Consider the following 24,197-nt stretch of genomic DNA (forward strand, 5'->3'; position numbering starts at 1 on the left):
CTGGGGTCACAGCAGCCAGGCGAGCTGGGGTCACAGCAGCCAGGCTGGGGTCACAGCAGCCAGGTGAGCTGGGGTCACAGCAGCCAGGCTGGGGTCACAGCAGCCAGGCTGGGGTCACAGCAGCCAGGTGAGCTGGGGTCACAGCAGCCAGGCTGGGGTCACAGCAGCCAGGTGAGCTGGGGTCACAGGAGCCAGGCTGGGGTCACAGCAGCCAGGCTGGGGTCACAGCAGCCAGGCGAGCTGGGGTCACAGCAGCCAGGCTGGGGTCACAGCAGCCAGGTGGGCTGGGGTCACAGGAGCCAGGCTGGGGTCACAGCAGCCAGGCTGGGGTCACAGCAGCCAGGTGAGCTGGGGTCACAGGAGCCAGGCTGGGGTCACAGCAGCCAGGCTGGGGTCACAGCAGCCAGGTGAGCTGGGGTCACAGCAGCAGGCTGGGGTCACAGCAGCAGGTGAGCTGGGGTCACAGCAGCCAGGCTGGGGTCACAGCAGCCAGGCTGGGGTCACAGCAGCCAGGTGAGCTGGGGTCACAGCAGCCAGGCTGGGGTCACAGCAGCCAGGTGAGCTGGGGTCACAGGAGCCAGGCTGGGGTCACAGCAGCCAGGCTGGGGTCACAGCAGCAAGGCGAGCTGGGGTCACAGCAGCCAGGCTGGGGTCACAGCAGCCAGGTGGGCTGGGGTCACAGGAGCCAGGCTGGGGTCACAGCAGCCAGGCTGGGCTGGGGTCACAGCAGCCAGGTGGGCTGGGGTCACAGGAGCCAGCTGGGCTGGGGTCACAGCCGGCGCTGTCCTGCTGTGGCTCCTGCTCATAGGGTGTTGGTGCTGCTGGGGGGCCAAGAGAAATGGAGCCAAGAAATGCAGCTGCTACAATGATTTATTGTTAGTGCTGGGGGTTCCAGGGTTCAGTTCAGGACAGTCACATCGTTCAGGTACAGAGACACTGACGGACAGAGACGCACTGGGGAGGCAGTGACAGCACAGCAATAAGATTCAGAACAGACCCACTCTCCATTTCCAGTCTCTGAACCAGAAAGTACCAGCTTTTCCAGAACAATGAATCACTCAGTCTGTGTATAAAATTAAATATAATTTATGCTTTGCTAATTGAAACCAAATACAAAATTCAATTTCCTGGGTATTCTAATGCTGACATTTGAATAGTTTTTTTTTTTTAAAGTGTTATTAACCTGACTCTCATTTGGGAGGCCTCTCTCTGGCCAGATAGAAAATAATCCCCCCATCCAGCCCCAGCTGCAGTGGGGCATACATGGGGCGCATTTCCAAAGAGCAAAGCAAAATAACACCACCCCCCAGCCCAGGGTGACTGGCATGCCCCTGCTCCCTCCCAGCACTGCAGTGCAGCAGCACCGCAGCTGCACCTGGGGACAGGGCTGTGGGGCTGCAGCGTGCTGTCCCACCACGCTGCGTGGCTGCTGTCCGTGGAGCAGGTACTCAGGGCAGAGAGCAGGGTCTCCTCTCCCAGTGGGCACCCATCATCTCCTGCCGAGCTGGAGATGGCGTCTAGTATAAAAAATAAACCTCTGAATATATGGCAGAAATGACAGGGGTGAGTGTGGGGGCAGGAGTGAGGAGGGGCACAGTGTGTCCCCAGCCCGCCCAGGAGCCACCAGCCCCGAGCTGAGCCCCTGAGCCAGGCAGCCAGAGCCAGTCCCAGCACCCAGCCCTGCTCCACGCTGGGGTGCAGTGACAGGCAGAGACTCCCAGACATCTCTGCTGAGGGGGACACTGGGCCTGGAGCCCCTTGTCCTCCATTCAGCATCTTGCACCAAATCATGCAACAACAGGTTTCATGTAGGACCTGTTCTGATATTGTAATAATGTGTGAAACATCATAAGATTGTTCTTATTATATACTTCCAATTTTCCTGTAGTAATTTGGGAGTTTGTGGGTTAGTGAAAACTGTGCTATGTCAGGAGCTGTTTTTACATCTGACCAGGCTGATGGGAACTGATGTGGTGTCAGCAGGGACCTTGCAGTGTCCCTCCAGCACGGGCCACATAGTAAATGGTCCAAATGGCTTCAGCTCTTCTCATCCAGTCCAAGGCACCAGCACCATTTCATGGCATAGTGAGCCACACGACGGGCCCTGGAACCCTGAGCAGGGTCAGCTTGTCACCCAGTGAATGCAACAGTGATTTCATCTGCTTAGCTGGAGCTGTAGGGAGTTCCTTCACCTGAACCAGAACTGAGTCCTGGTCCTCCCACAGCAACCCCTTCCTGCACCTCTGCTGCAGACCTGCCCAGTGTGAGGGGGCTCTCATGTGGCTGCACCCCGAGCTGGAGGCAGCCTCAGCCCTCATCAGAGCAAAGAGAGCTGCCAGCAGTGTCTGAGTGCCCTGAGAAATCACCATGCAAGGGACCATTTCAGCAGCTCTGCTTTCACCCCTGCTCCCCCTCTGCCTGGTTTCCTGCAGCAGTGGAGGTGGAGCTGTGCAGTTGTGTGAAAGCTCTGCTCTTCTCTGCTGGGCCCAGCAAACAGCTCTCATGACACTGGGGGATCGAGTGGGGATATAGGTTTAGTCTATAATTTCTACCAGGATTTGCAAATTTGGGTGACTTGGTCATTTCTGCTAGAAAGCACGTTTTGTGCACCGAGCAGTGCTTGCCCTGGGAATTGATTGCTCTTTTGTAATTCTGAAGTAAGATGAAGGCTGCTTCCCTGTTCTGCGACCCCAGCTGTCCGCAGCAAGCAGCAGGGATTGCATTTTCAAGGTGCAAACAAATGGCAGTGCCAGGGGTCCTGACTGTCAGACCCTGTGCCAGGGCTGTCCCAGGCCTCCTCCCCCTCGGTCCCCACTGGCAGCACTGGCTCCAAAGCATGGAGCAGGGAGCAGGGCATGGCACAGCCTGGCCAGGAGGCACCACGCTGTGCACCACACTGTGCCTTGGCAGCCTGGCTGGGCAGTGGGAGCCTGGCTCACTCCTGGGGAGCCTGGAGTGTTCTTTCAGCTTCCAGGAGGGTGGAGGCCTGGGGGGATCCCAGTTCTGATCTCACTGAGCATCTCAGCAAAGAAGGAACAACTCTCTTCCAACAGTGGAAGAGCACCCATCAGTCAGAGGAGAATTGAGACCAGGTGTCTGTGGCACTTGGCAAATTCTAGTTTTAGTGCAAGAAGTAATTGAAACATTTGGTGCAAATGAAATTCCTGTACATAGTTCCTTTGCAGCATAACTGGCTTTATTCCTTCCACACATGAAGAGCAGTGTGCATGTGAGTGCACAAGGCCTGAATTTACCAGATCTGATGCTGCTGTTTGGGCAAAACTAAAGTGCAGGGCAGGAGAAATCAAATCTGTGGGTGCTGGGTTTTGGGAGCCACCCTCTTGCCAGCTTGCTGTGGCAGGAGGTCTGGACCTGCCTGCCTGGCTGCAAGGGGGACACCAGCAGCGAAACATCGGCACAAAGTGCCCCCTCACCCTGAGGAGCCGTGCTCCCCCTGCCTCCTCCTCCTCCTCCCACCTGCCCCTGGCCCCAGTGCTGCGGTGGGGAGAGCCCGAGTGCAGCCCGAGGTGACACAACAGTTCCAACTGCACACCTGGGGCCACTTCTGCTGCAGCCCTAGCAACACAAGAGCCTGTTACACACAGGGAGGAGCCTCTGGCCCCAAGAGAGTTTTGGGTCTCAAATGATGATTCACATCCCAAAAACAAAAAATATTTTTTTCCTGATTTTGTGGTTCTACTTATCACTTTCTTCCTGCTCCCACTGGAAATCTTGGCCTGTCATTTGGTAAAACATGACATTGAAGGGTTTGTAAAACTTCCGCAGTCTGTGGATGACATCTGGGTCTATTTTGGGGTGAGTTCGACCCTTGGACTTGCCCAAACACCGGGGAGCACTGCTGTCCTCTGGCTTCTTTAGACAGGGAAACCCCTTTGTTTTATTAAAATAAAAATGCTTCTCTGTCACAATCCTCTTGAGGCCTAAGAAGTCCTGGACCTTGGCCATTTCCCCGGCTGGGTCAGTGATGAGTCTCTCACCACTGACAAACAGGATCTGGGAGAGGGGAAAATACTGGAGCCAGTTTTCCAAGTGCAGGGCATAAATCCCAATGCGGATAGCACTCCAGGAGGCATCAATCAGCCCCAGGGTCCTGTTCTTGAAGGCCAGCACCTCAAAGGTGGGGATCTCTGGCTTTTTGGAGAGGGTCTGTGTGTAGTCCGAGATGGCGCGGGTGACGGGGTTGCGCACCACCACGATGAGCTTCGTGTCCTTGGCCATGGAGTGGATGCGCCGCGGAGCCTCGTTGGTCACAAAGTAGCTCGGGGTCTTCTCCATGGTGATCTGGCCCTCCAGCGTCTTGGGCATCACGTTCCTGTGCAAAAGCAGAGGAGGGGTTAGTGAGGGGCCAGGCAGGGGTGGGCACCTGGCGCAGGTGTGATGGGACATGCAGGAGGAGAGATGCTGTCACTCCTGTGTGACCCCCAGACCCAAGCCCTTCTGTCTTTGTTTCTTCTCAGCCCCGGCCATGGTGGGCACCCAAAATGTAACGGCAGCCTTGGTGACACATTATGCAGACAATTTGCCATAGGCGTGTGTAGAGCAAAGCTAATTGACACTAAACCTGCACAATACCTGCCTGCTCAGAAGCCATCTGCTCCCATTTGCTCAATTAAGCCTATTCACTCCAGAGCCGTGTACGGAGCGCCGCAGTTCGGATTACACAGGACCTTTTTGTTATGATGACATGCTTTTAAATGTCTCAGCTAATAAAACTTAATACAGAATAAGATCCCTTGCTTCTAGTACAGTAATTAAATTTATTTACTATCTTGTGTGTGAGAAAGAATGACTTTTCTTTTATCTCTAATTCACATGCTCTGTCAATAATTAATTGCAGCTGGGTTTTGAGCTTCCTGTGCAAGCACTTTTATTAGCCAAAAGGAATTTGCCTACTGGATAAATTAGCATGTAGCAAGATTTTCCTGGATAGCATATTACCATATTGTAAAATGAAACTGCAGTGAGATAGCAGTTATGTCTAAGAAAATGAAGAGGTAAATTCTTGTCCCAGTGCCACCAGTTAAGGATTATCATAGCCAGCCAGAGGCTTTTAAGTGATCACAGAATCACAGAATAAGCTGAATTGCAAGGGACCCACAAGATGTCCCCTGCAGGAGTGTCACAGCCTCGTTCACACCTGTTGTGCTGCCAGATGGCACGGGGGCTGGAGGCTGTGCCACAGCCAGGGGCCTGCCTGCTGCCCACACCCAGCGTCACTGTGGCCCTGGCCGTGGGCAGCCCCAGCCCTGCCTCAGTGCCAAGGACAGGAGCAGAGTCACTGCCCCGGGGAAGCACCCACGGCACTGGGCAGATCTCCCGTGTCAGAACGGAGGATGGCCATGACCATGGCCTTGCAGGATTATCCCTTTGCACTGCAACTATTTTTAGTACAAACATATGGTGAGGAAATAACGTGGATAGGCTTGAAATGGCTCTGTGAGAGCACCTTGGGCAGCGACAGCGCAGTAATGCTGACGTCAAACTGCTGGGCCCCAGGAAGACCCATTTCAGGAATAACACAGCTGAAGCCTGGAGCAGAAGCAGATGATAGGCACAGCCTGCTAGATGTGCCTGTCAGTGTCACCTCGTATTTGACTGCTAAAGGCATCTTCTGGCTTTAACGCCTCTGTAATTTGTGCATTCACTGCTGGTGCCGCCCAGCCCACCAGGCTTGTTCTGCTGAGCACAAGGGTGATGAGGGCTCTCCTGCCAAGGCAAGAGTGAGGGTGGGTTCGCTGCTGTCACAGGGCTAGCAGTGTGCTCAGCATTTCGGGTGAAGAGGCTGGCGTTCCTCGGCTGCCCCTGTCCTGTTGCAGAACCTTTCCTGCTGAACAGTCCTGTCTGAGAACCAGCAATGCAGCCTGCAGGGCTGCAGCACTCCCTGTCTCTGGGCCAGCATGCTGCTGGCCAGGCTCTACAGGGAACGCCATCCCCGTGGCATCAGGTCCTGCTGGAGCTGCCTTCCCAATGGCAAGGGGCCTGCAAGCCTGTCTTCTGTCCAGAGCACTCTGGTGCTTCATGCATGCCTTGCATCAGCCACTTGAGCAGCAGTGGCACAAAGGGAGCAAGGATTAGTCAGAATGATGTATCTTGAGGTATTTATTCCTTTAAGAAAAAAAATTAAGAAAAAAATTAAGAGGGATAGGAGCACCTTGGGACTGCAGATGCTGCAGAATTACAGACCAGCTTCCCTGGGGAATCCAGTACCTGAATTTAACAGCCCCATGGGAAGGAAGCAGCTTTTATGGCTATGCACATCACAGCAAGACCCACAGACGATGAGGGATGAGCCCTTGGGTGCCCACTGCTGTCCTGCAGGGGGTGGGGGCGTGGGAGGTGCTGCCACCAGCAGCACTGCTCCGTGCCCACTCCCACAGCCCATCAGCTGGTAGGGGAGGATGGAGTGACCCACCTGCAGCAAGGACAGCAGCCACCATGGTGTCTGCTCCCCACAGCAGCACCAGATGCCCCAGGGCTTTTGGTTTGGTTTGTATAAAACAAACACACTGGTGGATTATAAAAGAAGCATGAACAAACATGTTAATTACAACTGCCCCTTCAGATGATGTTACCATAATAAATGAGAGCCCAGAAATTGCAGAGCTAATAATCTGAAAGTGTTGCCACATTTAAGGACTGTGTTTAACTCTGTGCACAATAAAGACAAATAGATGGATGGGCTGGCCCTGAGGAGAGAAAACGGGGAAGCAGTGATCAAGGAAAAGAGGAGGAGAAGCAGATTCAGCATTTGCTGCACAGTTTTAAGCATAAAGCTGGAAGCCACAGTTTGTCCTCAGGACACCCTGGCCATGCAGAGCCCGGAATGACTGTGCCTCTGGGACATACATACAGAAAGGCTTTACCCCAGACTCTGCTGTGTTTCAGAATCCCCCCACGTGCTGCCCTGCTGGGGCAGGAGCTGAGCTGCCCTGTGCAGGTGAAGGAGGCTTAGCCTGCAGCCCTAGGGTCGGGTGCCCTGTGTGCAGCCGGTGGCACACGATAACTGCTGCCAAACAGAGAGCAGCACTCTGCACGGCCAGCTCCTGCTGCTGGGAATAACAGGGGTGTTAAAGCTGGAGCAACGGAGCCTCTGGCACGGCAGGGATGCTCCTCAGAGCAGTTAACCTTCACAGAGCTGTGCCATGTGCTCTGCCCTAATTGCGTGTGTGCTGATGGAATTCTAACCAGCTCTGTGTGTGCAGGCAGAGCAGCACACAGAGCTTCCCTGCAGCGGCTGGTGCAGAGCAGTTTGCACTGTGGGGCTGGGGCTTTGCTCCCTCTGAACACATTTTGGCTTTCCCTGCAGTGTTTGTGTTCCCTTTTGAGGCCAGTCTGGCGGCTGAAGATGCACGGCCAGGGAGGGACTGCGCCTGACATGCCTGCACAGGGCACTGCAGGAGGCGAGGTGTTGGAATGGGACATCTCTACTCATGGCTCTGCCACTGGTGTCTCCCAACCTGCACCTCTTCTCTCTTATCACTGCTCACCTGAAAAAGGGGAGCAGTGACAACAATCCACTGGCTGGAGCTCTGCTGACTCAGGCATGAACCAGCCCCCTGCTCCCTTACGGGACAGGCATCATCCCCTTGTGCTGTGGGTGCAGCATCACTACACTGTGCAGTGCCAAAACTAGGCTGCCATGCTGGCCTTGGGCCCGGGAATTACCTCGTCCTCCAAGCAGATGATCCAATGTATATTACTGAGCACTTGCTTGGGCTTTGGATATTTGTCTCCTTTGCTGTTCCTTCCCCAGTGCTCCTCAGAGGCTGAGGAGGGGCAGACTGCTCTGTGCCCCCTGAGCTGTGCAGGGGCTGCTGCTCTCACTCCCGTTTCTGCTCTGCGCACAGGGAGCCCCCAGCCAGGGCAGGAGGCCGGCAGGACAGCTGGCTCCCGCCCGCCCTGGCTTGGACCAGGGACCCTCATTGGGAAAATGTGCTCCAGTAATTGCTCTTAACTGCTGGTTTCAAACAAGCTCTTTATTTTCAAAGGATACATTTTATAAATTTGCGAATTTGCATGTTGCCAAAATCCCCTTGTGGTTTATTTAAATCCAGATTATCTTGTTTATTCCTTCAGTCACAGCTGTCATTTATCTCTGTGTAGGCAGCTTGTTCACCATGCTGCAGGTTTCCTGCAATCCCACTCAAAAAGAGTCTTTGTTAACTGTATTTTCATGTTCTCAACAAGAGAAAAAACTTCATAGCAACTCCCAGGGCTTGGGGAATCACAGAGGAGGACAAGGATTTGCACAGCTGCCGTGGAAAGAGGAAATGGCCAGGTGCTGCAAGTGTCACTTGCCCACAGAGCTCTTCTCTGCTGCTCTTTGCGGTGGAGCAAACAGCTGCTTTTGTCTTCTGAAAAGACAAACATGAAACCTTTTCCTTTTTATTATTAACACATTCCAGTATAATTGCTTGAGCTGTCAGCTGTGACCTGCCAGTAATTCAGCAGGCGTGGGACTTTCAAGGGGAGAGCGGCATTGCCACTGAGCCCGCAGTAGGCATTAAAAGCAGAACCCATTTGCTATAAGCCCCCGAGTCAAATCTCTTGTTGAATTTGTTCAAACATAAATTTACAGCTGAATTTACATAGGTTTAATGTTTTATAATCTTTTCAGTCTGTGAATCTATATTCAAGAGTGAGTGCATTAGCTCAGAAATATTGTGCTTAACGCTGAAAATAATTTTAATCTCTCCAAAGTCCAATCCTTTGCACATCACTAAACCTCAGAAGCCAATCCCTTCTAATAAGAGACACAAAACTTGCATCTGTCGCTGCCTAATAGATTCACATTGCTCTAATTCAAACAGCTCACATATGTCTGTTAAAAAACACTAAACACCATTTATAAAGCCCTTTCAGAAAAGCGGATGCCAGTTCAGACTGGGGGCCAAAGGAACTATCCCCAGGAGATTCACTGGAAGAGTTTAATGGTTAGGAATCTGGTGGCTGGGAGACGGGGGTGAACCACCCCTCTCTGTGACTTGCATTCTGCTTTTGCAGGGCTCGTAACCCCAAATTAGTGGCTGCCGGTACCATTGGTTTCCCTCTCCAAAACAAGGAGCTTTCTCTCTTCCCAGAGTTTCCAAAACCATTTGCTGTCCATGCAGAACACTCTTGTGAGGGGCAGTTTGGGGTTGCAAGGACGGCCCCTTGCTCTGTGCCAGCCGTGTCCCTGCTCAGTTTCTCCCCAGCATTCCCTGCAGGATGTGGGAGCCCCGGACCCCAATGCAGCCAGGGAACAAGAAGCAACTGGGGCTTGGGAGCGTCCCAGTGTCCCTCAGCAGGGCCAGCCCTTCTGCCAGTGCGTCCAGGGCTGCCTGGAGCCGTCCGTCCGTCCGTCCGTCCGTCCGTCCGTCCGTCGGCAGCACGGCCGGATGGAGCGCGGTCCCGGGTTGCCATACCAACGCAGGTGCTAACGCGCGTTGACTAGCTGAGAGCTGAGCTGATCAGAGAATGGCAGCTTGCGGTTGCCATGGCAACCGAGATGCCAAATTGGAATCCGTGTCAATAGCAAAGGTATCCGGGAGGCGGCAAGCGCGCAGGGGGCAGCGCCCGGCGGGGCTGCGGCACCGGGGGCATCCACCTCCACAGGCTGCTCCTGCCCGCTGGGGCGGCTGGAGACCCCGGCACCGGGGCCATCCACCTCCACAGGCTGCTCCTGCCTGCTGCTCCTGCCCGCTGGGGCGGCTCGGGACCCCGGCACCGGGGGCATCCACCTCCTGCTTGCTGCCCCTGCCTGCTGCTCCTGCCCGCTGGGGCGGCTCGGGACCCCACGGCCGCATCCCAGCCGCCACCCCCAGGGCCCCCATGCCATGGGCACAGCTGCCCTGCTCCCTCGCTCCCTGTCCCCTGCCTGCTGTCCCGCGCGGAGGGGTCGGTGCTGCCCGTCCGCCTGGTTCGGCTCCGCAGCGGTGCCTGCAGGGAGGCTGCACTCAGGGGCGCCCCTGCAGCCGCACCCCCGACACTGAGGAAAGTGCCTTCGGAGCACAGCCTACTTCTAACGTGATTTTTCACAATATCGCCTAGTCTAGAGTCCAACAATCCCAATGAAAGGGCTTCTGTGTCTCCACAAAATGCAAAATCTTTAACGGCTCATTGGCATGTGCTTAAGTTGGCCTGGATAAGAAGTTACTCCTGAGAACCTGCTATTGATTCTGTCAAGGATTCAAAGGTTTTATAGGCATCGCTCAAGATCTCTTTAGTACTTGTACCTTCTTAATGGCTCTCATCACCAATGGAACTGGAAACATCCCCCAGCAGTCTGGCAACAGCTGTCTCTGCGCCAGGAGTCAGACCACGCTGCTGCCCAGGAGGGTGGCTGCCCTCCAGAGGGCCGGCAAGCCTCCCTGGCAACCTGAGAGGGGAGCCTGTGGCTGCTCCGGGGTCTTTTAGAAGGTGGGGCAGATACCGGGGTTGGGAAAGGGGCGGGGGGCAAACTGAACCCGGGAAGTCTCCTCTCCTCCTACCACTATGCAACAAAATCAGTGGGCAGGTGGCTGAATAGCAGACAAAAATATAAATATACTCTGATTTCACTGGGACCATCTGGCTCAGGCATGATAGGTGGGTAGGAATGCTATAATCATGGAGCAGAGTACTAAGCTGCATCCATTAAAGTCTTTTAGCAGAAGCAACTATGGAACCTATATTAATCTGGCAATGCTTTGTGAACAGACATCACAAGGTTAGATCCATTCAGCTGCAATTAAAACCAGCCCTCACTGATCAGGCTAGCTGGGAGAGCTGCTGCAGCATTGTGTTCCCCAAGGCTCTCATGAGTATAGACTGTTGATACTTGCACAATGTAATCTGAAATTATGATCCTAATGCTAAATCTTGCTTTCTTCTGTTCTTTCCTCAAGTGGATCTCCTCTGGGACATGGCTGCTGCCTTGTGCCCAAATCCCTTTCCTGCACAGCTCTCACACAAATTGGATAGGCTCAGGTTAGTGCCGTGGGGTTCCTGATGGGGAAGTGCCTGACATTGTTTGACCAGGGATAAATTTGGCCCAATCTCTCCAATTTTAGTGCAAGATTTATTGTTGGTCAGCATGTATGGAACAAGTTGTGAGGAAGGTTGGAAATGCATATTTCTAGCCCCTCTGCTGTCAAAATTATTTTGATGAAATCTCACTACCATTCCCTACAGAAGGCCATGATCCTATTCACTGGGAATCTCAGCATTGTCTGCTGGATTTAGTTACTGCATTAGGCACAGTTATAGCAAAGGACTCATGGGCAGGCAGGGGTGTGGCCTGCCTCCTATTACTGAGGCTGTTCAAGTGCAACTAGTCTGCTCTCAGTCCAGATTTCCCTTCAACACAGGAGTTCAAGCCCTCTCGGTGCCAGTTCACTCACTTTCCACTGGTTCTTTGTGCCCCATGCCAGCGCTCAGCTATGGGGCAGAGCCACATGAAATACTGATGCACATTCAATCTCTGCAGGACAGAAACTCTCTGAAACATGCAACCCAGTGCACCTTGCTGGCAGCAGCCATCACACACACTCCCTTCCCACCCTCTTGGGATTCCAGTCTGGGAGATCAATACCAACAAGCAGCAGGACAAGCCCCAGCACCAGCCGTGTTCTTCCTGCCCGAAGCAGAGCACCAGGAGCCCACAGGGACACCCGCGCAGGGCTGCTCCCACCCAGGAGTGCTCCCACCCAGCCAGCTCTGACGGCTGCTGAGCGGTGCCTGTGGAAGTTACAAGACTGTCAGTAGCAGATGCTGTTTGCATTGCAGGCTGCAGTACCTGGAACAACCAGTTGGATGTGGGGAAGCCACAACTCATGGGGAGAGCTGTGTGCACACCGTGCAGCTGACACCTAACACTGACCAGACTCAACTGGGTGGTCAAATCACTCCAGTTTCCCAAAGATGGGATGGGCCCTTCCTAAAGAAGGCCGGGGAAATAAAATATTAAAATATAGTGGTTTGGAGCTGCAGATCCTGAGGAGTCCTTTTTCATCTTCTGGAAAATTTAATTCTACCAGGAGAAACACCCTGGCAATAATGGCTGCCTAAGTGAAAGCACCACAGCTGTATCATACTAAAAGCTTTTCAGGGAAAAGAGTAAATAAATTCTATTCTTCAGATGTATCTGGATGTTATCCTAGCGCAGTGCCAGAGTAATAGGTAAGCCATCAACAGCTAAAAGGCTGGGAATTGTTATGGAGCAGGGATGCTGCCAAAGAGGCTGAAAACAGCAGTAATCGTTCACACCCTGTGCTGAGCTCCAGCGCCGCTGGCAGCCGGGCATGGCAGAGGGGCCAGCATAAACAGGCTGGACACAGAACCACCATCAAGGCTGCCGCAGGAGCCCGGGCAGGTCAGAGGCGGTGGCAGGACCATGACCCTCTGCACCCTCACACCTGCAGTTTCCTGTTCCCTTTCTAGCTGTCAATGAGATGGATCCATGCAAGCCATCAGTGCTGCAGGCAGAGCAGCTGAAGGGGCGGGTGGGGAGGTCACGGGCTCTCTCTTTGCTCTCCTAGCAAAGCCAGCTCCAAATCCCTCCACAGAGACACTGAGTGGTGAGATCTTCCCAACTGCATGAGCCTCTCAGCTGCCCGAAGCACGACATCCCACTGTTTAATCTTCAGAGGACCAGTGCTTGCCTGCAGCCTCTGGAGCCCAGCAGATGCCCTGGGCAGAGCCCCAGTGCTCCCCTTGCTATTGCAGGCAGCAGTGCACACCAGTGCCGCAGCCCCTCCTCTGCCTCCTCCCCATGCAAGTGGGAACCACGTCGGTTCCAGCATCAGACAAGTCCTGCAAGGCATCTCCCAAAACAACTGCCAAGGACTGCACAGATCCAGGACTTGCCCATTCCCACCCCAGAGCTGCTCCTCTGCCCCTGGAGGGAGTGGTGCCAGCCAGGCTGCTGCCGAGGGCACAGCTATTTATTATTTGCTTCTGTTGATTATTTTTGGGTTTAAGTTCATTTATTATGTATGCAAGAATGGTAATACATTGGCATCTGAATGTCTTTTAGGCATACAATATCCTTATTATTCAAAGTGGTTTTTCCTCCATAATTGAATGGTTTACCTTATTATTACACTATGTTAATGACCCAGCATTTCCATTTTTCTATAGGATGCTTAATTGTAAGCAAAGTGCAATCAGAATCAGAGATGCCATCTGTAATTGACAGCATCATAATAACAGCCAGAGTTGCAGGAACGAAGTACCAAAATAAGTAACAGTGGGGAGAAAGCTGCCCTGAAACCCCTCAGGAAGCTGATCTGGGCTGGGACAGAGCCCACCTACACAGGATCCTCTCCCCAAACTCTGACAGTTTGGGCATTAACAGAGATAGAGTGCTATTGATATCAGTTTGTACATTTAATCAGTTTTTTTGCAGTTTTCAGCGAGATGTGAACTATATCCCTGTCCAAGGCATTTGGTTCAAATCAGCTGAGACAGAGAATAATCAAGATTTATGATTCTCATTCTGACTCGGATCACACAGTCAGTGCAAACGGTACAGCAGAGCTTCCTCCCTGAGCCCCAGTGACATCCCTCTGCTTGCCCTCACACAGTGATTTAACGTCCATCCCAGGGACTCTCACCATGCCCCTGCAGCTCCACATAATGGTGACTCTGGGCTCTCTCCATAATCCCCAGGGGTGGCACTTGAGGGGCACCACAACTCAGTTAGGGGCTGGTTGGCAGAAATCAGTAAAACAGCACTTTGCAAAATAAAAGGGAATTCATCTTGCTGTGCCTCCCAGCACAGCCTGGAGCAGCCTGGAGCAGGAGCAGCCTGTGGCATGCCTGGCCTCTCTTACCCAGAGCATCCCTGCTGGGGAAGCACACCGTGGGCTCTCACAGGGGAACCATACCTACCCCTGCAGGCGTCAGGGCCCCAGGAGCAAAGTGAGCACTGCAACTGCACAGGGAAGGGCCAGGGATAGCTCCGGAGGCAGCTCCCAGCAGCAGCAAGGGCTGTCAGCACATCCTACAGGCAGCTCCATTTCCAGGGGCTCAGCAGCAGCCAGGGAGCCAGAGCTCTCCAAGAGCTCAGCTGGGAAGTGAATGTTTAGATAAAAATTAAATGATCCAAAACCAACTCTAACAAAACCAGCCAGGTGATGGGAACAGAGCAATGGTGAGGCAATTTTCAAGCCATTTTGAAGGCAGCCGTGCTGTGTGTTGCTGGCTGGCCAGTATGCTGTTGCTGGCTCCTGGGATGCTCTGGTGGGCTCCTGCCCAGACATCTGCTCCCATCAGTAGAGGACGGATGTGAGCCCAGGCCAGGCAGCCCAGCCACGACTGTGGAGGAGGTCCTGGCGCATCCCCACTGCCCAGCAGACCTGGGGGTTCCCCTCTCTGGGCAGCACAGCCCCACATCTCAGCCCATAACCCCGTGGCACAGCTCTCCAGTGTGTGGTCCATGGGAAGAGAGTGTTGTGATCCTGCTGCTGAGTGGCTCCACGCAGGAATGGGGCAATGGGAGCTCCATCTGGCAGGGGGCTGGGATGGGGAGCAGAGCCTCCTCTGCCTCCTGCCCTGCTCACAGCGATGGGAGCTCCATCTGGGACAGGGAGCAGAGCCTCCTCTGCCTCCTGCCCTGCTCACAGCGATGGGAGCTCCATCTGGGACAGGGAGCACAGCCTCCTCTGCCTCCTGCCCTGCTCACAGCGATGGGAGCTCCATCTGGGACAGGGAGCACAGCCTCCTCTGCCTCCCTCCCTGCTCACAGCGATGGGAGCTCCATCTGGGATGGGGAGCAGAGCCTCCTCTGCCTCCTGCCCTGCTCACAGTGATGGGAGCTCCATCTGGGACAGGGAGCACAGCCTCCTCTGCCTCCTGCCCTGCTCACAGTGATGGGAGCTCCATCTGGGACGGGGAGCAGAGCCTCCTCTGCCTCCTGCCCTGCTCACAGCGATGGGAGCTCCATCTGGGACAGGGAGCACAGCCTCCTCTGCCTCCTGCCCTGCTCACAGCGATGGGAGCTCCATCTGGGACGGGGAGCAGAGCCTCCTCTGCCTCCTGCCCTGCTCACAGTGATGGGAGCTCCATCTGGGACAGGGGAGCAGAGCCTCCTCTGCCTCCTGCCCTGCTCACAGTGAGGGCGGGAGCACGAAGGCAGGAGGGCTGCCCTGCTGGTCCTGCTGCCTGCACAGGGGCCCTGCTGCATTCTGTCTCAGCAGGGTTTGCTCAGCCACCTTTCCCCACACGCTGTGTGCAGCAGCACTCAGGGTTAGCCAGGGCTCTCTGTTAATTCACACATGTAGTGTAACATCCAAGTGAGTGAAAAAACAGCCTGATGCCACTCCAGTCAATAGAGTAAACAATTCCTGGTTTGGATAAACAGAATTACTAGTGTTGAAGAGCTCTGGGCAGCACTGCACAGTCTGATTAGTGTAAATGCTAAACACAAACCAATTAACACTCTCTAAGTCTGCTTATCTCATGTCACTTAGTGCTAAAATAAAGGCTAACACTAAACACACACATTGATTTAGCCATTAAATCTAGCATCACTCAAAACAGCTCATTATATCACTGAGAAACAAATAAAGTCACCTGAATTTTCAGAAGCTGCAGTGTTATGAACAATGACTCATTTGCTCCATCCTGCACTAGGGAGCCACTGCTCATACTGAGAACAGACTGATACAGCTTCACCCAAAAACCAAATCTGGGCCACGGCAGAGGTGCCAGGTGCCATCCCTGCAGTACCTGAGGCAGGGCTGCAGTGGAAGCGCCTGGGGCTGGCCTGGTGCTGTGCCACCAGCTACAGTGCCCAGGACAAACATCACCACCACTAACAACAATTGCTTGGCCATGAATCCCGGGCATCCATCAGCTCTGCTGAGGAAGAGGAAAGGCTCTCCACAGTCCCAGCAAACCCCACCAGATGCCAGTGCAGTTTTTGAGAGCAAAACCAGCACTGACAGAACATCCACCTTAGTCCCTGAAGAACCAAAGCTACTTTGGGTTTGATTTGGGCTTTATTTGGGCTTTTCTTCAACTAGAAATTATTGAAAGCTGGTATGAGGGAAGCTGATGATAGGAATAGCCTGTCTGGGGGTATCCTGCCCTAACAAGCACTGGTAGCAGGCAGGGAAGGATGTGTGGATGTTAGCAGGCAGTGTGAGATGTTTACATTCCTAATTACAAGGGCCAATTCTTTGCTTTGGCCAGGTATCCCTTCTGCAGACAAGGTTAATGGGATGTGAGAGACCACAGCTGCCACAGCACCGAGTGAGGAGGACAGGCAAGAGACAGCAGCATTAATCAGCAAGGAGCCATGCAAAAATGGTTATCTCAAGCTGTTTGGAGGCATAGAGTAAAAATAAATCTCCCTGAGTTTAATATTCTGCCAGTCAGCTCCTTTTTGTAGGTGGAATCTATTAAAAATTATCTTCCTGCTAAAATGCTAAAGTGTTTCTGACATTTAACAGCTTGCTTCGAGCAAAAAGGTGCAATAAATACATAGGAGAGCTAATTGGCACCAGAACATCCAACATGCACCCAGCACAAGCAAGCCCTGCTGTGTCAGCTCCTGAGCCTCTGGCAGACCCCAGCACCTCCCCTGAGAATGGTGCCCTGCTCACCTGGGGGAACTGGGAGGTTCCCACCATCATCCAGCACCTGCAGATGGAGTGGCTGGAGCCGAGGGGCTGGGGGACACGTGCTGCAATCTGGTCCTACCCGAGTCTCCACTTTGAGGTACTTGGTTGCTGCAAGATGCAGAAGGAGCTGCTTGGCAATGTGGTCTCAATAAAAATTAATGCTTTAACAAGAAGCCAAATAGCTACAGCTAATGTTCTTCTGAATGAGATCTAAATTTTATTCATAAGCATCAGTGTCAGGACTAAAATAACAGTTTTATGGACACTATGAGCATAAACAGCTCTGCTGATTCAAAAACAGAAACTGCACTTCTGAATGAATCAACGTGTTCATTTGGAACAAAAGCACTGCTCCAAACACATGCCTCAAATAAAAGAGAAAGCCAGAGAGTGTTCTCCTGGTGAGTCTGCTTCCATGGAATGCACTGCAGAGGGGAAGGGAGACGAGGGAACAGTGATTGGGAATGTGCTAGGGAGAAGGAGCAGGGCTCACTCAGGGACTCCTGGGGCACGGCTGGAGGTGGGCTGGGATGGTGTTTCCGCCTCATCTGCACGTGGAAAAGAATCACAGGTGAGAAAGAAGAGTGCTACACTCCTGCAGAAATCCCTGCTGAGCTCCAGCATTCAGGACTGGATGGCTCTGGCGAACAGTTGAAATGGCCTTTGTTTTCTTGAGGTCAATGCCTCAGGAAAGGGCAAGAGCTATATGGCTAACAAGTAATTGATAAGAGATTTTTAGAAAAATACTCCTTGGAGAGTGGGCTCAGACAGACAGAAGTCAGGTAGCCCACAGTGTGGCGTGCATGTGTGGGCAGTGGCATGGCCACGCTGGCCAGAGACTCCAGAGCACGGCTGAGATGGGGTGGAAAACACTTTGTATATTCAGTGAGGAGTTTGTCGTCAGGCTGCTAGTGGAGCCTCTGGACAATTTGTTTACTTTACAAGGCCAATTAAGGGTCACGTAAGAGGGAAGAACCAACTCCAGCATCCCCATTCCCACACCCCTTCTGCAAATAGGAACAGGACCAACAGGACTGAGCACGTCCAGTCAGCACTGAAACACCTCAAATATCATGATACTTGTCCAGCCCTGGGAGGCCAGGATCCTGAGATGAGGCAAGCCCAGTCCCCTGCACTGGGCAGCCCCAACAGTCCTGTGAGCTCGGGTTCTGCAGGGAGTCTCTCTGGGAGAGCCTGGCTTTGCTGCTGCAGTGCTTCCCATAACTGGGGCAATATATCTGTGGCCACAAATGAAAGATCAATATTTATTTAACAGACACACTACCCTTTAGAGGCCCCTAATTGTAAATTAATCATCATTAACTGGCAGTAATTGAACACGCTGAGAGCTGTGATCGCAGCTATCCCCCACAGCAGGGTTTGGCTCCAGCAGAGGGGAGTGGGATGGAGCTCAGAGCTGGCAGGGGGACCCACAGGGGCCCTGCAGGGATGCACAGGGACTGCTGCAGCCGAGGTTTGCTCAGCCCATAGCAACCCAGCGCTGGTGGGACAGAGCTGCGTGGGCTGGGGACTCTCGCAGTAAACTGGAGCAGGCAAGGGCCCCTCTGCTGCAGCAGCCCCACAGCCCCCAGCAGGACACACTCTGGAGCTTGGGCCCCAGCTCCAGCTGGAAAGGCAGTGTGCTTCGGGCCAGACAAGCCCCCCTGGCCTGTGTGCGCAGCACAGGGGGCTGAGAAGGGAAAGGAGAGGGTGACAGGCCCATCAAAGGGAAGGGAGACATGGCTCTGCCCTGCCTGCCTGGGGAAGCACCTGTCCAGCACCCATCAGCACAGCACAGAATGCTGATGCTGCTCACCTGCTCAGGGCCTGCTGCCTGCTGGAGGCACAGCTGGTGGCAGACTCTAAGCCCAGGGGATCCCTTCCCTTTGGGAGGGAGAAACTGTGGTTTGTTTCTTTCCAGATTTCACAGGAACACAGACCAGCAGTGCAAGTGCCAGCCCTCAGAGCCATGGGGCAGGAGCCTGCCCACAGGCTGCTGCCAGGGGATCCAGGGGGACACAAGGAGATGCACAGCCACCAGAGCAAGTGCTTTGGAGAGCGCTGCTTTCAGACACCTTTGAGCACTGGAGGGCTTTGGAGATGCTGGTGTGCTCTCTAGTCTGGGGCTTTGGGAGGCTCTACCCTGTTTCTGGTGTCACCATGATTAAGAAACTAAATCTAACATCGTCCTTGGTGTGAACACAGGCGAGTGCTCTGGCCTCAGTGCCAGCAGGCTGTGGGGGTGAGCTGGCAGCAGGAAATGCAAATTCTCCTTCTGTAAGGACGACAGTGGCACGAATGCTGACTTTATTAAAGCGCAGAATTATTTCAGGGCCCTTTGTTTAGCTCAGAGCCCAGAGGTAATTTATGCACAAGGATGGAGCAGCGAGGGCTGTGCTCGGCTGCCTGGCATTGCCAGCAGTTCCTGGCTGTGCTCCTGGTGTGAAGGCTTTCTAACTCTGGAGGCAAGCTCTGGGAACTCACAGTCTCGCTGCTTGTTCTTGCTGAAGGATTCTTCCTGTCCTCACAGCTCCTGTGTACAGCTGCTGTGCATGGAGCCTTTACACAGAGACTAATTAAGTGCTTGCTGATCAAGTCAGCTGGTCTTCTGTCCAGAGACATCCCCTCTCTGCCTGCCCCCATCCTGCTGCCCAGAACAGCCTGACTGTGCTGGGGCCTGGGTCTGCTGTGCCCACGTGCCATCCCCACCCCCGGGAGCTGCTGAGGGCCTCCTCCCGTGCTCCCCACGGCTCCCTGGGAACAAGGCAGGACCACTGCCCCACTGAGGCCTGGCCAAGGAACCTTCTGGGCCATGGGCAGTGAGGAGGGGCCCCTCTCTGTGCCCCACCATGGCTGTGAGCTGCTCCTGTGAGCTGTGGCCACCAAACACGTTATCACCTCTGCCCTGCCCCAAGTACCCTCAGGTGGGGCAGTTCATTGACTTTGCAGCCCATGAATTCTCTTTGGATTTGGAGACTCTCAAGGCAATCTGAGCTTCTGCAAATTCTCGTCAAAACTTGGGACTTAGCTGGCACCTCCACTGCTTTGGCCTCTCTGTCAAAGGGATGTATGCAGGATTTGGCAGAAAAAATTCCAGAACCTGGCACAGAGATGACAATTCATTTCTTATGAATAAATACTACAACTTGAAAGGATGAGGTTCAGAACTCCAGCATGGCTGGAGCTGTCCGGGTCCCATAAACAGCTGTGGAGGTCCTGCAAAGGTACAGGAGAGCATGAAGCAGGGCTTTCCCACACGCAATAGAAGGCAAACAGAAAAGAGGTCTCAAGGTCTCTGAGCAGCAGCAGTAAGCTCACTTGCTCATCACCACAGTCCTGGGAGAGGGTTGTGGTGGCTCAGGTGGAGCTGGCTGAAGGCTCAGGCCACTGCATTTCAGATGAACAGGTTCAGCCCAGTGCTGGAGTGAAGCAGCACAGCCCAGGGGCACAGAGGGATGCCAGGATGTGTCCTGGCAGCAGCTGGGGACTGCTGCAGCAGCACGGGGCACAGGGACTAATGCCAGGCCCTTCACCTCTGCCAACCATCACTGCAAAGGCAAACAGAGGCTGCTGGAGCTTCTTGGCAGGGAGGTCTATTGAAATGAAACCTTTGCAGCAGGTTATGTGCTCTTGTTTTGAAGAGTTTAAACCATGTCCAAGATCAGGCTAGATTAAATCCTTGACTTCCACTACTGCCCAGGAAGCCTCATCTAGGCTGATTCACGTTTTCATCTGCATACTAATGCTGGGCTTTAATCAGCAAGGAAACCTTCCAGCACATTATTTCAAAGGTAAATGCCTGCAGTGGAAGGCACACAGGGAGGAAACCCCTGCCAGCTTCTTTCCCCCTTTCCCATGCCACATACACCAGATTTGCTGTATCTCTGCTGACAGGACACGGGGGCTCTACTGCCTAACCCCACAAGCTGCACGGCTGGCATTAGGCTGTGCACTGCTGGGGCTGTGCTTGGGGAATATTGCTGTGTTTGACACAAGGTCTGGCTTCACTGAGCCAGGTTTATCACCTGGTAAAGCTGCTGTGCCCAGACATCCCAGGCAGAGCAGAGGGCCTGCTATTAGCAGGGGAAGGAGCTGGGGAATAAATCCACCTCTCCTGCTTTTGTGCAGGTGGAGTGCAGATTTCCATTGCAGAAGATCCATGCAGTCCGTGTGACTCCCAAATGCCACCCTGCCCCTCACACATCGATGCAGCAGCTGGTCACAGCCCGCAGGCTGACAGGAGGAGGGATGGAGCCGAGAGCGCGGAGCCAGCCGCCCTTCTGGAGGGAGATGCTATTCTTAGGCGGGTACTTGGAGGCAGTTCAGAGGAACCTGCCTTGTCACACTTTTAAATTCCTCTCTCTGCAGTGGCACAGTGACAGAAGCCTTTCCGTATGGTGCCGTGGGAGGGAAAGCTTCCGCCCGCCACTGCCTGTGGCGGATGCCACCCGGCGCGCTGGGCACCTGCCACCACGGGGCTGGCACCCCGACTGCACCTGCTGCCAGGGCAGCCACAGCCCCAGCCAGGGCAGCACGGCGAGCAGGCTCCCACAGCGGGCGCGTTCCTGGCCACGGAGCACCGATTCATGGCACTCAAACACCCTGCCTCAACCCCCAGGCATCCTGCTTCCCTAAACCTCTTCACTTCTCATTCCTCACATGGTGATCTCCTTGCTACACATGCCACCAATTACTATGCAAAATAATCATGTTAATGCCCACATCCATTAGCAAAGAGACAATGAAATCTCTGGCACCCACCAGAGGAAGGTTGGGACCACAAGCACAACCTGCAGAGACACGGGGCTAGCAGCACTGGGACAGCACGGCTGGGAAGGAGCTGGAGAAGCCCCAGGTTACATGGAAGGAAAATGGGCACAGCCTCAGCAGGAAACAGTTCTGTAACGTGAGGGGCTCCATTCCAGCTGACAGCGGCACCATGTGCCACCAGCCTGCCGGCCTGTGCCCTGTCCTGCCACAGGCAGCCACTGTGGCACACACACATCCCAGTGCCACTCTCGCGCTGTCCCTGCAGGGCAGCACCACGTCACGCCTGCCCCGGCCCGAGCTCTGCCTGCCCTGGCTCCTGGCTGCCCGGGACAACATCGACAGGTCAAGTGCCAACTGCAAGCACTGCATTTCCACAGACTTTCCTAGAGGAAATGTTTCTCCTCTGTATTTGAAAGGTTCCAGCAAACAGGTGTTGCAGGTAAGCAGGCCTGGGGTCAGCCATCCTGCACCAGAGGCAGCCGTGCAGCCCCACTGCAGCACACAGAGGTGTGAGAACATTAATCACCGCTGCTGAGCTCCTTTCCTGCCGTTGTGTCGCAGCCCTAATTGCGCTTGTTAAGTGGAATGTCTTCCTGGCACTTGCTCGGGGCCACGGCTCGTTCAGGTAAGACAGACCCGGGTCGATGCTGCTTGACAGGCGATGCACTCCGCTGCACTCCCAGCAAATGCTGCACGGCCTGTGCCCCTCAGAGGGCTCCCACGCAGCGAGGAGGGCATCCTCCTGAGCCCAGCGGCCCCCGTGTCGCCGTGCACTGTGAGGAGGGATGTCTCTGGCACGGGTGTGTCACTGCTGTCCCGCCAGCACTGTGTATCTGCGCCGCACAGCTTCTGCCAGGAGGGCACCAGCCTCCAGGGAAACCTGCTCACATCGCCAGGAACAATGACCCCAGGCCCTCGCGGGGCTCTACCACACAGGACACTTGGCAGCTCTGCCTTTCATGGTTGTGCTGAGCACAGGACAAAGCTGGAGCAGACCCAACACTCTCAGCATCCCAAGTAATCCCAATAGATGGTTCTGTGATATCTGACTGGTCACGAACACCTTGCTTTAAGGCAGACCCAGCTCCTCTGGCTCCGTAAGGTGATGCTCAGTCTGAATCTATCACAGCTACCCACAGCACGGGCAGGGGCTCACAGTGCATCCCAGCTGCATGGGCTCGAGAGCTGCAGCCAGTCTGGGCACACATGCTGGCTGGAGCCAGGTCACTTTTCCCACTGTCACCTGGGACTTTTCCAGACTCTTCATATTTGCTGTGCCTTTTGCAGCTTGAAGGGACAGGCCATGCTTCTTTGGAGGCAGCAGGACAAGTTTCCTGCCTGCGACAGAGCTCAGGGCAGCATGCTCTGCATCAGCTCTGGTTGCCTTAAAAGCCTCAGCCCACGTGGATGCATTTCCCACCAAATGCATCTCTGGCTGAGGAGTGCTTGGGGACCAGCAGTGACGGATGAAGGTTGTGGCTGCCCTGAGCAACCTCAGGCTTGTATGGAGACATCTCCTTCCTGTCAGGGGAGAAAAAAGCTATAATCTGCTCTAACTGATGCTGTGATTTTCTTATCCATCACAGTGGCAGCTTGTTTATACCTACCCAGGGCCCAGTGCTGCACAGGCAGCAGAGGAGAAGTGGGGCAGCTGCAGCAAAGCAGTGCAAGTGCCTCATGGGCTGGAGCCGCAGGACCAGCGGGATGAGCCTTGCTGACCAAAGCCAAAGGCCACTGCCCAGGGAGAGGGTGTGCAGCATTAGCCCTGAGCACTCCCAGGGCAGCTGGAGACCCAGGTGGGTTTTGAGAGCAGAAGAGAAGATTTGGGGAGTTGCCACGGCAACAGCATCACTTATGTCAGGGTATGCCAGAGCGGCATTGTCTCTGATTCCAAAACCTTCCTTCAAATTAGCTCCAGAGCGTACCATACTGTCTTTGGAAACATGTAATGTGCTCCTGTCCATCTATAAAGCCTTGTTTGTCAAATGGTTGGTGACTCTTCCCTGCCTGAACAGCATGCTTGAGTGCAGCCCAGCCCCTGTGTGGCACAGAGCCTGCTGCACACTCAGCTGGCAGCGGCATCCAGCCCTGCAGGGAGCTGTGAGGAGCCAACCCTCTGCCTGTGGAGGGTCTGCCCTGCACGGCCCCGTTACCCGCCACGCCTCCTACACATCCCCTCCGTATTTACAGACATCAATCCTCGGCAAATCACAAGGAAAGATTCAGCTTTGCCTGTCAGACTTGTAAACAACCTTGCAGTAGCCCACAGCTCTGACACAGACATTTTAATGTGGCACTGTCACGCGCCCAGCTCTGTTGGAGTCAGCAGCTGCCAGGTGAACCTGCTCTTCAAGGGCTGGGGCACAACCACCAGCCCTGCGGGGTGGGTGTAGCTCCAGCTCCTCATCCCACTGCACAGACCCCGGCAGAGCTGTGAGGTTGCAATTGCCCAGGCTTGGGACTCCCAGCCAAGCCTCAGCTCAGGCAGTGTCAGCAGGAGGACGTGAGAGAAGTTCATGGGGCTCTCCAGCCCGGACAGAACAAACAGTAACTTTTTAAATGTCAATTAGCTTCCTGTCAATCAGCTTATGCTGAAGTAAGGTAATTACCTTGTCGCTTACAGAACTCCCACTCTCCTGGAGAAGGCAAACCTTCCTCCTGCCTGCTGGCACCAGCAATCCCCAGACTGATCACCTGGAGCCTGTGGGGACGGTGGTGGCCAGTGCTGCCGATTCCGCTGCTCTGGCCACTGGCTGCCTGGGCACAGCACCCGCACTGGGACAGGCTGGTGCTGAGCCCCTGGCTTCCACACCCAGCTCC

The 24,197-nt window shown here is 54.3% G+C and overlaps 1 protein-coding gene across 1 annotated transcript in view; it reads right to left on the bottom strand.

Annotated features, from left to right (window-relative positions):
* Positions 1-3,696: 3,696 nt before the first annotated feature.
* The window catches only part of HS3ST4 (heparan sulfate-glucosamine 3-sulfotransferase 4), a 52,177-nt gene continuing 31,676 nt past the window's right edge, over positions 3,697-24,197 (bottom strand). The window contains exon 2 of the mRNA XM_030958429.1: positions 3,697-4,333. Coding sequence (XP_030814289.1) covers positions 3,697-4,333 — 637 coding nt within the window. The remainder of the gene's footprint in view (positions 4,334-24,197) is intronic.

Source organism: Camarhynchus parvulus, chromosome 14 (assembly GCF_901933205.1).
Source record: "Camarhynchus parvulus chromosome 14, STF_HiC, whole genome shotgun sequence".
Classification (NCBI taxonomy): domain Eukaryota; kingdom Metazoa; phylum Chordata; class Aves; order Passeriformes; family Thraupidae; genus Camarhynchus; species Camarhynchus parvulus.